The 13,890-nt window shown below is 67.2% G+C and overlaps 1 protein-coding gene across 6 annotated transcripts in view; it reads right to left on the bottom strand.

Annotated features, from left to right (window-relative positions):
- Positions 1–11,217: 11,217 nt before the first annotated feature.
- Positions 11,218–13,890, bottom strand: part of NAP1L4 (nucleosome assembly protein 1 like 4) — a 47,714-nt gene continuing 45,041 nt past the window's right edge. For all 6 annotated transcript variants that reach the window (XM_047070072.1, XM_047070073.1, XM_047070076.1 and 3 more), the window contains one exon: positions 11,218–12,332. In XM_047070072.1, coding sequence (XP_046926028.1) covers positions 12,294–12,332 — 39 coding nt within the window. In that variant the 3' untranslated portion in view covers positions 11,218–12,293. The remainder of the gene's footprint in view (positions 12,333–13,890) is intronic.

Genomic DNA, 13,890 nt, shown 5'->3' with positions numbered 1-13,890 from the left:
GGCGGCGGCGGCGCTGGCGATGCGCCCCGGCCGGCCCGGCGACGCTTTAAGGCGGCCCCGCCTGCGCCCGGCCCCGCCCCCGGGCCCCGCCCCACCGGAGGCCACGCCCCCTGCCGTCCAGGACCGCCGGGGGCTGTCAGCTCGCCGGTGCCGGCCGCCCCGGCCCCCCGGCCCCGTGGGGTGACTTGTGGTCTCGCCCCCCGCCCCGCCAACCCCGCCCCGGACGCCGGCCCCGCGGAGGAATGCGCTGCGGCCGGCCCTGCCCGCGGTGACTCACGGCCCGGAGCCCCGGGAAGCACCCGGGGACGGAGCCGGCCCAGGACGCCCACCCTCCCGGCGCTCCGGCGGCTAGTCCCGCCGCTCGAGGGCTCGCGGCGGACGCCCCCCGCGCCTTGGGGACCCTTCCTGGGGACACCGTCCGATGGCCCTGCCCGGCCGGCCTTGTCTCCCACCTGCCCCTCACCCCCCACCCTCCTGCGGGCCGCGCCTGGCGGGAACCTTCGCTCGCCCACCTGGGCCGGGCCTACCCGGAGAGCAGGTGCTCCGGGCCGGCTTTCTCTTCTGTGACATGGGGACAGTAACACTTTCGTTAGATTGGGGAGCACGTGGCAAGTGCTGGAACAGCACCCCGAGGGGGCCTGTCCTCCTCCCTGAGTCCTCCTGGCGTCTGGGCAGAGGACTCCCATCGCCTGCACAGCCCCATGGGGCTCGGCCCTAGGCGCTGTGGGTGCTGGAGGGTCGGCCTGGAGAGGGGCGGCGGGGCGGCTGAGTCATGGGTATGTCCTCCCTTCCTCTAAAGGGTTTACGGGAGCAGGAGTGACGGTGCCCGCTCCAGGCTCCTCAGAAGGGGTCTCTGGGGGCGGGGACCGCTCCAGAGCACCCACCTTCCGGCGCCCCCCAGCCCCCCAACCCAGCTGTGGGGGCGGGGCGGGGCGGGAGGGGCGGAGACTGCGCACAGAACAGGGAGGGACGGAGCCCCCTGGGGGCGGTGACCAGCACTCCAGGCGGCACACCTGTGGGGCGGTACAAATGAAAACCAGGTTCCCAGGTTTCAAGCCAATGACAGTGGAGCATAGAACCGAAGGCAGGACCTTCTAGGTGCAGGTCTGTGAGGCTGCCCCCACCCCCCACCCCCGGCTCTGTGGCCTTGGCAAGTCCCCTAAGCTCTCAGAGGGCGGCCCTTCAGGCTCCCGGCGAGGAAGGAGGACACCGCCAGCTCACACGAGGGCTTGGGCCAGGCCTGTGCAAATGGCGTCAGGTGTCAGCTGCCCAGCGGTCCCCACCGGTGTGGCCGGGGGTGCGGAAGGGCAGGGCGAGTGAGAGGGAGTAGGTGAGGCCGGGTAAGGCCGCCTCCCGCCGGTCCAGCGCTCCTGTCTTTGGCCGCCACTGGGGGGGGGGCTCTCTGGGGAGCGTTGACGGGTCAGGGACCCCGGGGTGGGGGGGGGTGCTCTGACAGGTGTGCGTCAGGCAGAGCTGGGAGGGCAGGTGGAGAGTCCTGGCTCCGACCTTGGCAGGGAGACCTGGGGCGGGACAGCCTGGGTGGGTGGGAATCAGGCTGGGGATTCCGGAGGGTTGGGGGCCGGGGGCCCGGCCCACCCAGGCATCTCCACCGCCAACAGCCCCTGGCCTGGGGCCTGAGACCCGCAGCCCCCAGACGCCCCGTGGGGAGCCTGCCGGCCTCTGCTACCCTCCCCGCAGCTTAAGCCTGGAGCCGGGAGGGGGCCCTGTGCCCCCCCCACCCCCAACAGGCCCATCTGGGGGAGCCGCTGGGGAAGGGGGCTGGGAGGGATGACCAGGGAGCAAAACACTGAGCCAACACCCCCAAGGGAAGACCTTTCAGGGGGAGCCTGCTTTGGGCCATCGGACAGCCACCAGGACGGCTTCCCGCCGGGCACTGGGGACCCCGGTGTGGATTTGGGCTGCACCTCAGGGGCGCTGGGGCCTCCCCAGGCTTCTAGGCCGGGCGGGTGCCGCAGGCTGGAGAGACGGGGCCCCAGTGCCCTCTATGTCCCTGATGGTCCCTCGACGAGGTGGGGGCTGTTGGGGTTGCTCTCTTGGATCCGCGGGGAGCGGAGTGGGGGTCTCAGAGAAGTTAGGGACTCGGCTGAGGTCACACTGCCAGCCGGAGGGGTTCACACCCAGTCCCTCCTCCTGCGCCCCAAGGCCTGGGGGCAGGAAGCGGCCCCGCCCAAGTGAAGGGGGTGGGGCCGTGCTGGGCCTCGCCTCTGTCTGTGGCGTCAGACTGTGGGTCAGAGCCAAGTTTACTAATGTTTATCCAAGGGTCGCCTCTGGGATTCACGCAGGGCCTGCCCCGGGGGGACACCCCCTTCTTCCCCCGGGGGCAGACAGACTGGTCTCCAAACTTCCGGCCCAGGCCACTGGCTGTCCTGTCCGGCTGGGCCCAGACGGAATGAGGGCACCTCTCTGAAAGGCCCCTCGTGAGGTCATGCCCACAGCGGTGAGAGGCTGGGCCCGGACGCTCTTGCCCAACCAGCCCTGGGAACAGCAGCCTGTGTGTGAGGAAGCCGTGCGTCACAGCTGGCCCATGTGCCTGGGGCTCGATACTACCCTCTTCCTGTGGGAGGCCGTGCTCAGGGACAGCCCGGCATGGGGTTCCCTGCTTCCCTTGCCCGGGAGACCCTCTCCTCCGCTCCTCTGGCCTCCTCCGGGAAGCCCCCCGGGTTGCCGGGAGGGGCATGCCCTCAGGACTGCTCCCACCAGCTTTGTGACTGCTGGGCCTCGGGGGTCCCGCAGATGCTCCGGCGCGAACCTCAGGAGGGCGGGGAGGCCCACGCTGCCTGGAGTCACGGCACCAGAGGTCGCGGCCTGTGACTGACTCAGCCCTGCCCTGCGTCCCTCTCCTTACTGCTCCAGCCTGGGAAAATCGAGAGGCCCCAGGGCAGGAGGCTGTTTCAGGCTTGCACCGCCAGCCTGGCTTCGGCCCCTGGGACCTGTGTCTCTCGTCCCCCCGTCTGGTCCTCTGAGCCCCTTGGCTGGAGTCTCACAGGTGGGGGGCCTGCCTCCTAAGACACCAAGGATCCAAAGAGAAAGGGCCCAGAACGCCTTTCTCCCCCTTGGCCCCTGGCGAGCTCCCTATCCAGCCCGCACTACCTTGTTCAGAGGTCACTATCAGCTCCTGGAATGCAGGGACAGTGTCTCAGTGTCGGGGCCGCCAGGGCCCAGCCCAGGCCCTTGGGGAATGTTTTTGGAAACCAGTGGCCCGAAAAGGCACCTGCCTCACCGACCAAGAGATGCGATTAGAGCATCCGCCTGTGTGGAGGCCGCAGAACCAGAAGGGCAGGCGCGGGGTCTGGGGTGGGAGCGGGGAGGGGGAGCCCCTGGGCATTCCCGTCATGTCACGTGGCCGAAGACGGCCCAGGGCTCAGCCCCCGGGACACGGGACGTCTCCGGAGGCCTGAATGAAAGCATGAATATGAAGGGAACGGAGGGAGACGAGGTGGGCGAGGCTTGGCTGCCACCCTGTGGACGGCGGTCAGTCCTCGCAGCCCCCGGGCGGTGTCCGCACGGGGACACATGGGGGGCCGGGCTGCCCCCCCCACGTCCCGCGCCTCTCACGCAGCGGGTGCGGGGCAGGGCCCCGTCGTGCACATTTTGATCAAGCCCCTTCCTACTTTAAAAATTTTCCAAAATTAGGGCGCCTGGGTGGTTCAGTCAGCTACACGTCCCACTCTGGGTTTCGGCTCCCGTCGTGATCTCACGGTTCGTGGGTTCGAGCCCGCGTCGGGCTCCGCGCTGACGGCGTGGAGCCTGCTTGGAATTCTCTCTCTCCCCCCCCCCCCTGCCCCTCCCCTGCTCACTCTCTATCTTTCTCTCTCAAAGTAAAAAATACGTAAACTTTAAAAAAGAAAAAATTGCCAACATAGTAACCAGTTGTTGGCATAAAAGTAATAAAGGCTGAAACGATTCCAGAGTGTCCTTATGTTGCCACCCTGGGCCACTCTTGCTGTCTTGAGTGAACTTTCATCCTTGTTAAGAGGCATTTCCCGGGGCGCCTGGGTGGCTCAGTCGGTTAAGCGTGCGACTTCGGCTCAGGTCATGATCTCGCGGTATGAGTTCGAGCCCCGCGTCGGGCTCTGTGCTGACAGCTCAGAGCCTGGAACCTGCTTCGGATTCTGTGTCTCCCTCTCTCTCTGCCCCTCCCCTATTCATGCTCTGTCTCTGTCTCAAAAGATAAACGTTAAAAAAAAATTGAAAAAAAGAGGCATTTCCCCCAAAATTAAAAATCGAATTACCATGTGACCCAGGAGTCCCACGTCTGGGTCCATCCCCAAACGTGAAAGCCGCCCAGAGGTGGACTGATGCTGACCCGAGGGTTGCATCCAGGATTCACGCGGAGCCTGCCTGGGGGACGCCCCCACCTGCCCCCAGGCAGAAGGACTGGTCCTGCGATCGGGAAGCGACCCCGTGTCCACCGACGGACGGATGGATGGATGTGGTCCGTCCGCTCCCTGGACGGTCCCTCAGCCTGACGAGGACGGACGTTCTGACACCTGCCACCACGTGGATGGACCCGGGGACCGTGATGCTCACGTGTGATCCCCTCACACGAGGCCCCTGGAGTCTCCAGGTTCCCGGAGACGGAGAGCGGACGGTGGGCGCCCGGGCTGGTAGGGGTCAGTGTTTCACAGGGACGGTTTCCATTTGGGAAGATGGAAAGCTCTGGAGACGGAGGGTGGGGATGGGCGCACAACGGTGTGAACTGTGAATGTGTTCCATGCCACCGAGCTGTGCACCTGAAAATGGTTGATGGTAACGTAATGTCACGTGTACTTTGCCACAATGTAAGAACTGTATCCACACACACACGCGCGCACACACACACACACACGCACACACACGCAGGTCCAGATAGGACCTTCTGGGTTTCGCAGAAGAGAAACACAATGTGTGCATGTGCATTGTTCTGTGTGTCCTGGGTGTTCCCCACGCATCTGCCTCCCTTCCCGGGAAGGACTCTGGGATTTCATCACCTCCCATAACACTCAGGCTGCTGCGATTATCGCGATGTCGTGTGAACGTCCCTGAACTTCACTGGGACTCACGGCTGGATGCAGAACTGTCGTGTTAAGGGCGTGAGAGCTCTGGCAAGACCGTCTGCCGGCCGGTTTGCAGTCCCACCTGCGCGTGCCGGGCGCCCGTGCCCCTACAGCTGGCCCTCCAACGGGCAGTCTGCATTTGTGTCCCTTTTCCCCAGTCCGGGGACCAAAACCCGGGGTGTCGTCTCCATGGGGTCAGCGAATGTGACTTTATGTGGTGAGAGTGTCACCTAACACGACAAAAGATGCGATTCAGGACTTGGAGCTCGTGGCATCCCGGGTCACCCCGGTGGGCCTGAATGCCATCACGGTGTCCTTCCCAGACACACGGGGAGGGGTGGGGGCACATGACCACGGAGGCAGAGGTTGAGGGGATGCTGGGGGCCCCGGAAATGGAGGCAGGAGGGACCCTCCCCCTGAGCCCGGCCCCGCCCACACCTGGCCTCCGGAACCCAAATAGGCACAGACTTCCGTGCGAAGCCTCCCAGTCGGTGGTCATTCGTCACAACCACCCTGGACCGGAATGCAGCCCCCAGGTGGTCTGGTGTCAGCCCTTCCTTGGCCTGCCACACAGTCCGGTGGCAGATGAGGACCAGAGTGATGGCATTAGCTGGTGACTTCTGAGCTGGGGTTTCGAGGACGAGCGGTTCTCCACATCACAAGGCCGTCCCAAGGCAAGGGCACGGGAGAGGGACATTCGGTGTTCTGTGCTCCCCTGGCCTGGGACGCCTCTCACGGCCCCCCTCCCCCACCCCCACCCCCACCCCCACCGCAGAGCTGGTGCAACCCCTCAGGGAGGGCAGCCCTACTGGTACCTTCCAGACCCCCCAGAAACGGGGGCGGGCTGAGACCCAAGGAGGTTCAGAGACCTGATGGACATTTCCGCCAAGCCAGCCTTCCGGAAGCCCCCAGCCCGGCCCGGCGGGGGAGGAAGCAGCCGGTGCAGGACGTGTGTGTGGGGCCTGCCGCACAAGGTCCCGGGTCGCAGACCCCAAGAGGCCCGGAGCCCCGGCTGGGCCAGGCACGCCTGTCTGGTCGTCAGGGAAAGTAACATCCGGCCGCCGCCCTCCCTGCGCTGAGTCAGCCTGGCATCTTGGGGGCGGGCAGGGGCCCCGCCCAGGTGCCCCGAGAGGACTTGGCCTCAGGGTGTGCCCGGGCCTCACCCTCCCGGTGGCCGGGGTCAGTATTTGGTGGGAATGCAAGCTTCTGCCGGCCACCGTGCCCTCGGGGGTGCCGGCTCCTGCCCTCCGAGCCTCAGGGGCTCCCAGGAGGGTCCCAGGCAGACGAGGTGCCTGCAAATTCTGAAGAACGGAGGGTTCGGCCGGGGCCAGCGGAGGACGGTCCTGGGGCCCCTGCTGTCGGGGGGTTCTGCCTGCCACTACCTCCCGGCGGACGGGAGACCGAACGGCTGGTCGGCCCCTGTGTCCAGGTGGCCAGGCGCTGAGGCCGGAGCGGGAAGGATGTGTCCAGGGGCCAAAGTCCAGGGGTGCCTGAAGGCTGGGCCGGGGCCAAGGAGCCCTCCGGGAGCGGGAGTGGGAGCGGGAGCCATCCGGCCGACTCGGCCTGGCTCCGGAGGGGGTGCGTCAGGCCTCTGCTCGGCCCCCGGCCCCACGGGACAGGGCCAGGAGCCCATCCGGCAGACTGGCCGCCACAGAGCTGCGGGCGCTGCGGGCACGCTGTGGAGCCCTCACCCGTAGGCGTGGACAGGGGCGTGGGCGACCCGCCCCCGCCCCCGCCCCGGGTGGCCACAATTCCCAACCCATCATGGGGGAGAACCAGGATTTCAAGTGGACGGACCCCGACTTGGGAGCACTTCTGACAACGCGGGTTCCCCGAGGTACGGTTTGCACACACAGCCGAGCGCGCTCACTGAGGGGTTTCCACGAGTTTCCACCGCCCGGAGGTACCCTGGCCGCCCCCGCGCCCGCTCCCCAGTGACCACAGTCCGCGCACAGCCTCCAGAGGCCACCGCGTCACCTGCACGCCCTCCCTTGTGTCTGGCTGGCTTCGCTCAGTCCCTGCTTCCAAGGCCCCCCCGCTGGGACCCCACCTTGAACTCCAGGCGTCTGTGGAAACCCTGGAACGGCCCAGGGCAGAGCCGAGCCGCCCAGGGGCCGGGACACAGAGGCCGGGGCAGGACGGAGCTCAGAGACGGCAGCCACTCGATTCTGAGACTCCGGCCCCGTGGCCTCAAAGGGAACGGTCTAGGGAGGGAGGCAGGGCGTGGGCAGCAGAGGCCGTGAGGACCCTCTCAAAGAAGCATCGTGACGGCCCCGCCCGTGAGGGTCCCAAAGAGGGGCCGGGTGGGCCCGGCTCCAAGCGGTTCAGGGGGTCAGTGGAGACAGAGGTCAAAGAGCAGACAGGCGGGCAGCCCTGGGGCCCCGAGGCGGCGGCAGCCCAGCCCCTGCAGAGCCGGCCAGCCCCCAGAGCTGCTGTCTCCCGGCTGCTCTGGAACTTTCGGGAGCAAGCGGCAAGGGAGCGTCTGCAGGTTCCCCGAGGTGCTGAGGGCCGGCCGGCAGAGGCCCCGCCTTCCCCTTCCTGTGACCGTGCAGGGGTGAGGTCAGGGAGCAGCTGCGCCGACAGGCCAGGAGGCAGGGCCGCCGTGGACGGTTGGGGAAGGCACGGCTTCTCGGGGCTTCGAGCTGCATCTTGCCGTCCGAATATGTTTGGAACAACCAGCGCCAGCCTGAGGCCGCGGGGACCCAGCTCCGTGGAGCTCGCGCACTCTTCTTCCCGCAGGGAAATGAAAGCCAGCGTCTCCGGGGACGGCCGGCATCCAAACGTCCCTCCCGCTGCCCGTCCGTGCACCGGGCACAAACTCTGACACCCACGCCCGCTACGGCCCGCACCGCGACTCACCACGGCCAGCCAGCAGGCCCGGAGTCCCGTCCCACCGCGCCCGGGGCCCAGCCGCCCTCTCCAGCTCCCCGTTCAGCTCAGACCCCGAAGGTAACCCCTGTGAACACGCACGCACAGGCGTGCACCCACACGGACGTCCGTTCTTGGTGGCCACGCGTGGACTCGGCCGGTCTCCGAAGGGACGGAGCTCTGCACACACGCGCTCTGCACACACGCCGGGTGCGGACTCCCGCCCGTGACGCACACCTACTTTTTTGAAGGCCTCGGAACCGCCGGGCGGGGGGGTCCTCGGACGGGGCCGCCCCCCGCCCGCGGAGCTGTGCCCTTCGAAGACCCTTCCCACGTGACCTGCGTTTCTTCAGTGAGGCCCGGCAGCCGCCAGGCTGAGCGGTGCTGCGGCTCCTAGCGGGCGTGGGTCCGCCAGGGGCCGGCAGGAGGGAGGCTTCCCCTCTGAAAGGTCACGCTCGCAGTGAGCCCTGGGCCAGTGGGACCAATGCTCACAGAGCCGTGTCCGTCCCTGTGAACCTCCTGCACATCACCCGGGCACACGGTCGTTCCTGATCCCGCGGTTACTCGAAGCCACAGGTTTGTAAACGGGTTCATTCTGAATGCTCCAGGGGAATGTGCCAGGCGGGATCTGCGGGGACAGCAGCTGCCGCAGAGGTCCGGGGCCCTGTCCTCCAGGGGCGTTCCCAGCCGGGGCCCGTCCCGCAGGGGCGCTCCCAGCCGGGGGCCCGTCTTCCAGGGGTTCTCCCAGCCGGGGGCCCGTCCCGCAGGGGTGCTCTCAGCCGGGAGCCCGACCTCCAGGGGCGGCCTGTCCCCCAGGGGCTCTCCCAGCCGGGGGCCCGTCCCCCAGGGGCGCTCCCAGCCGGGGGCCCGTCCTCCAGGGGCGCTCCCAGCCGGGGGCCCGTCCCGCAGGGGGTGCTCTCAGCCGGGAGCCCGACCTCCAGGGGCGGCCTGTCCCCCAGGGGCTCTCCCAGCCGGGGCCCGTCCTCCAGGGGTTCTCCCAGCCGGGGCCCGTCCCCCAGGGGTTCTCCCAGCTGGGGCCCGTCCCCCAGGGGTTCTCCCAGCCGGGGCCCCGTCCTCCAGGGGCGCTCCCAGCCAGGGCCCCGTCCTCCAGGGGCGCTCCCAGCCGGGGGCCCGATCTCCAGGGGCGCTCCCAGCTGGGGCCTGACCTCCAGGGGCGCTCCCAGCCAGGGCCCCGTCCTCCAGGGGCGCTCCCAGCCGGGGCCCGTCCTCCAGGGGCGCTCCCAGCCAGGGGCCCGTCCCGCAGGGGCGCTCCCAGCCGGGGCCCGTCCTCCAGGGGCGCTCCCAGCCGGGGGCCTGTCCCCCAGGGGCACTCCCAGCCGGGGCCCCGTCCTCCATGGGCTCTCCCAGCCGGGGCCCCGTCCTCCATGGGCTCTCCCAGCGGGGTGCCTGTCCCCCAGGGGCGCTCCCAGCCAGGGCCCCGACCTCCAGGGGCTCTCCCAGCCGGGGTCCGTCCTCCAGGGGCTCTCCCAGCCGGGGCCCGTCCTCCAGGGGCGCTCCCAGCCGGGGGCCCGTCCTCCAGGGGCGCTCCCAGCCGGGGCCCCGTCCTCCAGGGGCGCTCCCAGCCGGGGCCCCGTCCTCCAGGGGCGCTCCCAGCCGGGGCCCCGTCCTCCAGGGGCGCTCCCAGCGGGGTGCCCGTCCCCCAGGGGCGCTCCCAGCCAGGGCCCCGTCCCCCAGGGGCGCTCCCAGCCGGGGCCCCGTCCTCCATGGGCTCTCCCAGCCGGGGCCCCGTCCTCCAGGGGCGCTCCCAGCCGGGGCCCGTCCCCCAGGGGCGCTCCCAGCCAGGGGCCCGTCCCCCAGGGGCGCTCCCAGCCAGGGCCCCGTCCCCCAGGGGCTCTCCCAGCCGGGGCCCGTCCTCCAGGGGTTCTCCCAGCCGGGGCCCGTCCCCCAGGGGTTCTCCCAGCCGGGGCCCGTCCCCCAGGGGCTCTCCCAGCCGGGGCCCCGTCCTCCAGGGGCGCTCCCAGCCAGGGCCCCGTCCTCCAGGGGCGCTCCCAGCCGTGGGCCCGATCTCCAGGGGCGCTCCCAGCCGGGGCCCGACCTCCAGGGGCGCTCCCAGCCGGGGCCCCGTCCTCCAGGGGCGCTCCCAGCCGGGGCCCCGTCCTCCAGGGGCGCTCCCAGCCGGGGCCCCGTCCTCCAGGGGCGCTCCCAGCGGGGTGCCCGTCCCCCAGGGGCGCTCCCAGCCAGGGCCCCGACCTCCAGGGGCTCTCCCAGCCGGGGCCCGTCCTCCAGGGGCTCTCCCAGCCGGGGCCCGTCCTCCAGGGGCGCTCCCAGCCGGGGCCCGTCCCCCAGGGGCGCTCCCAGCCAGGGCCCCGTCCTCCAGGGGCGCTCCCAGCCGGAGGGCCGTCCCCCAGGGGTTCTCCCAGCCAGGAGACAGGGAGCTGCATGCAGGCGTCCTCTCTGCAGACTGTCCTCCGGGATGGGGTGTTTAACTGTGTGTCAGCGGGAAGAAGGCAGGCCTGGCGACCCAGGTGGGGCGCACCCGTGGGCTACTCTGGCCGGGGAGTCTGAGCCCCAGCTCGCCTGGGTACTTCAAGAACCAAGAACATTCTGGCTCCAGTTGTCTGGGGCACGCTGGAAACACGGCTCTTCCAGCTACTCCCAGTTGTGGCCGCTCTCCCCCTTCCAGCTACTCCCAGGGAGAGGCTGGTCCCCGGGCAGACCACGGGTGGACCGGATGCCGGCTCCAGGGCCGCAGGGAGGAGCAGGCTGGTGCGCTTGCCCTCTCCCGGCCCCGGCCCCGGCCCCGGCCCCGACCCCCAGGTCAGGTCCCGAGCAAGAGCCCGTGCAGCAGGTGTCCTGGGAGGGAGCGCTCCCTCTCACGAAGGGACGGGGACCCCAGCAGGAAAGCCCCAGTGAGAAGACACAGCAAAGGTGGCCTTCGTGCGGGACCTCTCCCTCCTGGGAACCTCTGCGTCTGGAAGGCACAGCCCCACAAACTCTGGGAACGGCTTTCTCCTCGGGGAGGGCAGACCCTCTCCCGTGGCAGCAGAGGGCCCACCCGGGGACCCTGAGACCCCGCTGGCGGTGAAGCGGGTCCGGAGGCCTACCGGGCCAGGTAAACGCAGCCTCCTCCTGAGAACCGGCTGCAAGAGCCCCAAAGACAACACGGGAAAGGCCTGAAGTCCTGGGTCTGCTCACTCCCCACGGCTCTACAGACACAGTCCGTGTGGGCGCGCGGCCACGGCCCGGAGCTGCCGGGTGGGAGCAGGTGCCAGGACCCCCGCCCGCTGTTCCCACCAGGTCCTCCCCCAGAGACACACTGCACAGCACTGGATTCGTGTTTCACAACTTTAATAGAATATTCTAACTATTCTGTACAAATTGAAAACACCGTATTCAGTTACAAATGTATTGTAAGTAAGGCTGAGCACTCTACAGGCCTGGTCACAGTGTGGACACGGCATCCCCGGCTGCCAGAGACCGCGGTCACACACTCGGAAACCTCACACGCCAGCCAAGAACGGGTCACTCCGAACCCAGGGCTTTGAAGACAAGATGAGCACAGGGCCGAGAAACAGGGGCTACTGAGGAAGCAAGACCCGACATGCACACACTAGGAGAAGCGGCCCCCCCGCCACGGGCGCCCCCCGCGCCCCTGCCAGAGCCGGAGGTCCGTCCGGCAGGAAAACGAGCCCGGCCTCGGCCGCTGGCGGGACAGAGCGAGGGTCCCTCTACGCAGGCCTGGCTCGCGTGGGAGCCGCCAGCACACCCACCTGGGGAGTCACCGGGTCACCAGGCACACACACGGGTTCAGAGACTGTAAGGACGAGCGACGGCAGGCGCCCCGAGCCCTCACGAGCAGGAGAGAATAAATAAATACGAGGATGGACCACGAGCACTGGCGCCTCGGGGCTGGGGTGCGCGCACCCCCTACGCCACCCCGAGGGAGACAAAACTGGAGAGGGAACGCTCTAAGAACGGGACTCGACTCTACCAGCCCTTGGGGCACGACGAGAGCACAGGAGACCAAGTGGCGGAAACACAAAGCGTGTGAGTTTCTCCAAGTGAAGGAAGAATCCGGTCCGACTGCGGAGTGGAGTTACTGGCTCTAGATGCCCTGGAACCACGTCCCCAGACGTCTGCCCTTGGCGTCGACCGACCTTCCACCGCCCCCTCCTCCCAAAGGCAGGGCCTGGGAAAGTCCACCGCGCTGCACCCAAGGCCGTAGAGGGTGCTGGAAGCAAACCTCCTATCTCTGAAATGCATTTAAGTCGCCACTGTACAGGTTAAGCCAAATAATAAGGATAAAGGAAAAGTTAACGTCAAAACCATGCACTTGAAAACGAGTTAGAGGCGAGGGCTGCCGGTGCAGTCGCGCTGCGGCCGCGACGGGTCCTCGGTGCCGTCGTCTTACTGCTGTTTGCACTCGGAGGGCTGGCTGGGCTCCTTCTGCAACGAGAGAACAACACTTGTAGGGAACCGATCTCATCAACCAGCCGTCTCCAACCAACGACGGAAGGCAAGACTCAACGGGTGTGCTCATTCTTACTGAAAAAATGGTCCCTGCAAACACACTTTTTAAAGAGTAATGACAAAGGGGCGCCTGGGGGGCTCAGTCGGTTAAGTAAGCGTCTGACTCTTGATTCGGGCTGAGGTCATGATCCCAGGGTCGTGGGATCGAGGCCTGTGTAGGGCTCTGTGCCTACTTGGGATCCTCTCTCCGCCCTCCCCTGCTTGCTTGCTCGCTGACTCTCAAAATAAAGAAACTTAAAAAATAATTTGAAATAGTGGAGCGCCTGAATGGGGCTCAGTCGGCTCAAGTCACCATCTCACGGTTCGTGGGTTCAAGCCCCGCGTCGGGCTCTGCACTGACGGCTCGGAGCCTGGAGCCAGCTTCCGATTCTGTGTCTCCCCCTCTCTCTGCCCCTTCCCCATTTGCACTGTCTCTCTCAAACAGACACTAAAAAAAACTTTAAAATTTTTAAACGGTAACAAAAAATAAGTCAGCTTCCCACAAACAATCTTAGTAGGGCAGCCTTTCTGTTTCAAGCCATGCCCCAAGTCTAATCAGAGGGCTTGCGTTCAGAAGGAGGGCCCGTCAGGGCCGCAGAGACTGAGCACACGTGCAGGAGGGCCCGTGTTCCAGAGCTGCAAGGCGGCCTCGAAGCTTCGTGGCGGCCCCTAAACGCCTCCTGCGTGAAACAGCAGCAGACTCCCCCTTTCTGCTCCCGCCGCCCCTGAGACAGGCTCAACACCGGAGACGAACAGAGGCCACCCCACCCAGTGCGGGCCAGAGGCAGCCGAGCAGCCACACCTGACACCGGGAGGCCCCTGCGACGGCTGCACGCACCGCCCCCCGCCCCCATGTCCCTCCCCAGGTGGGAACCCTACCCTTCCAGAAAAGGTGTCAGGGAGAGAGGGGGTCTCCTCAGCACAGAAGAGCACGTTCACCTCGATACAATCTGTCTCCCACCTTTACGAGCACATTTAGCAAATCCTAACACACGTTTTGAGTGAAGGCCACCAACAGCCCGACTCACACGACGAGGTCACTGGCCATCCTCAGCATATAAACGCACCAGTCAGTCGCCTAGAATTCTTGGCTGCCAAGGCTACACGTCACTCGGAACACGATCTGGCAAGCCTAGGGAGGCTAAACCCCCGCACTACGTGGTCCAGAAGAAACTTCTGGGAAACAGAACTGGCAGCTGCTACGGTGGAAGCTCCAGCTCATTCTCCAGAAAATCACACTGAAGACGGAAAAAATCACACGCAGAGTCCGCAGAAACATGAAACAACACCTGGGACCCTGTGAAAGCGGATGGAGAGGGCACAGGGACGAGGCCGGGCCCCAGCTCTCTGTCCAGCACCCCCAGCAGCGGGGCCGCTCTGGGAGGGGGTCCTGGCCCTGGCACCCGCCCGGCACCCGCTCATCTAAAATACCGCTGAAAAGGCCGGGCACCAAAACACAACACACGTGACCAGAAATCCAGGCTAGAAAAGATCA

This window comes from Lynx rufus, unplaced genomic scaffold (genome assembly GCF_022079265.1).
Source record: "Lynx rufus isolate CCGP_SWC_20201006 ecotype Redwood Valley unplaced genomic scaffold, mLynRuf1.p SCAF_9, whole genome shotgun sequence".
NCBI classification, from domain to species: Eukaryota; Metazoa; Chordata; class Mammalia; order Carnivora; family Felidae; genus Lynx; species Lynx rufus.
Note: the sequence above shows the minus strand (reverse complement) of the source record. Positions and strands in the feature narration are given on the sequence as shown.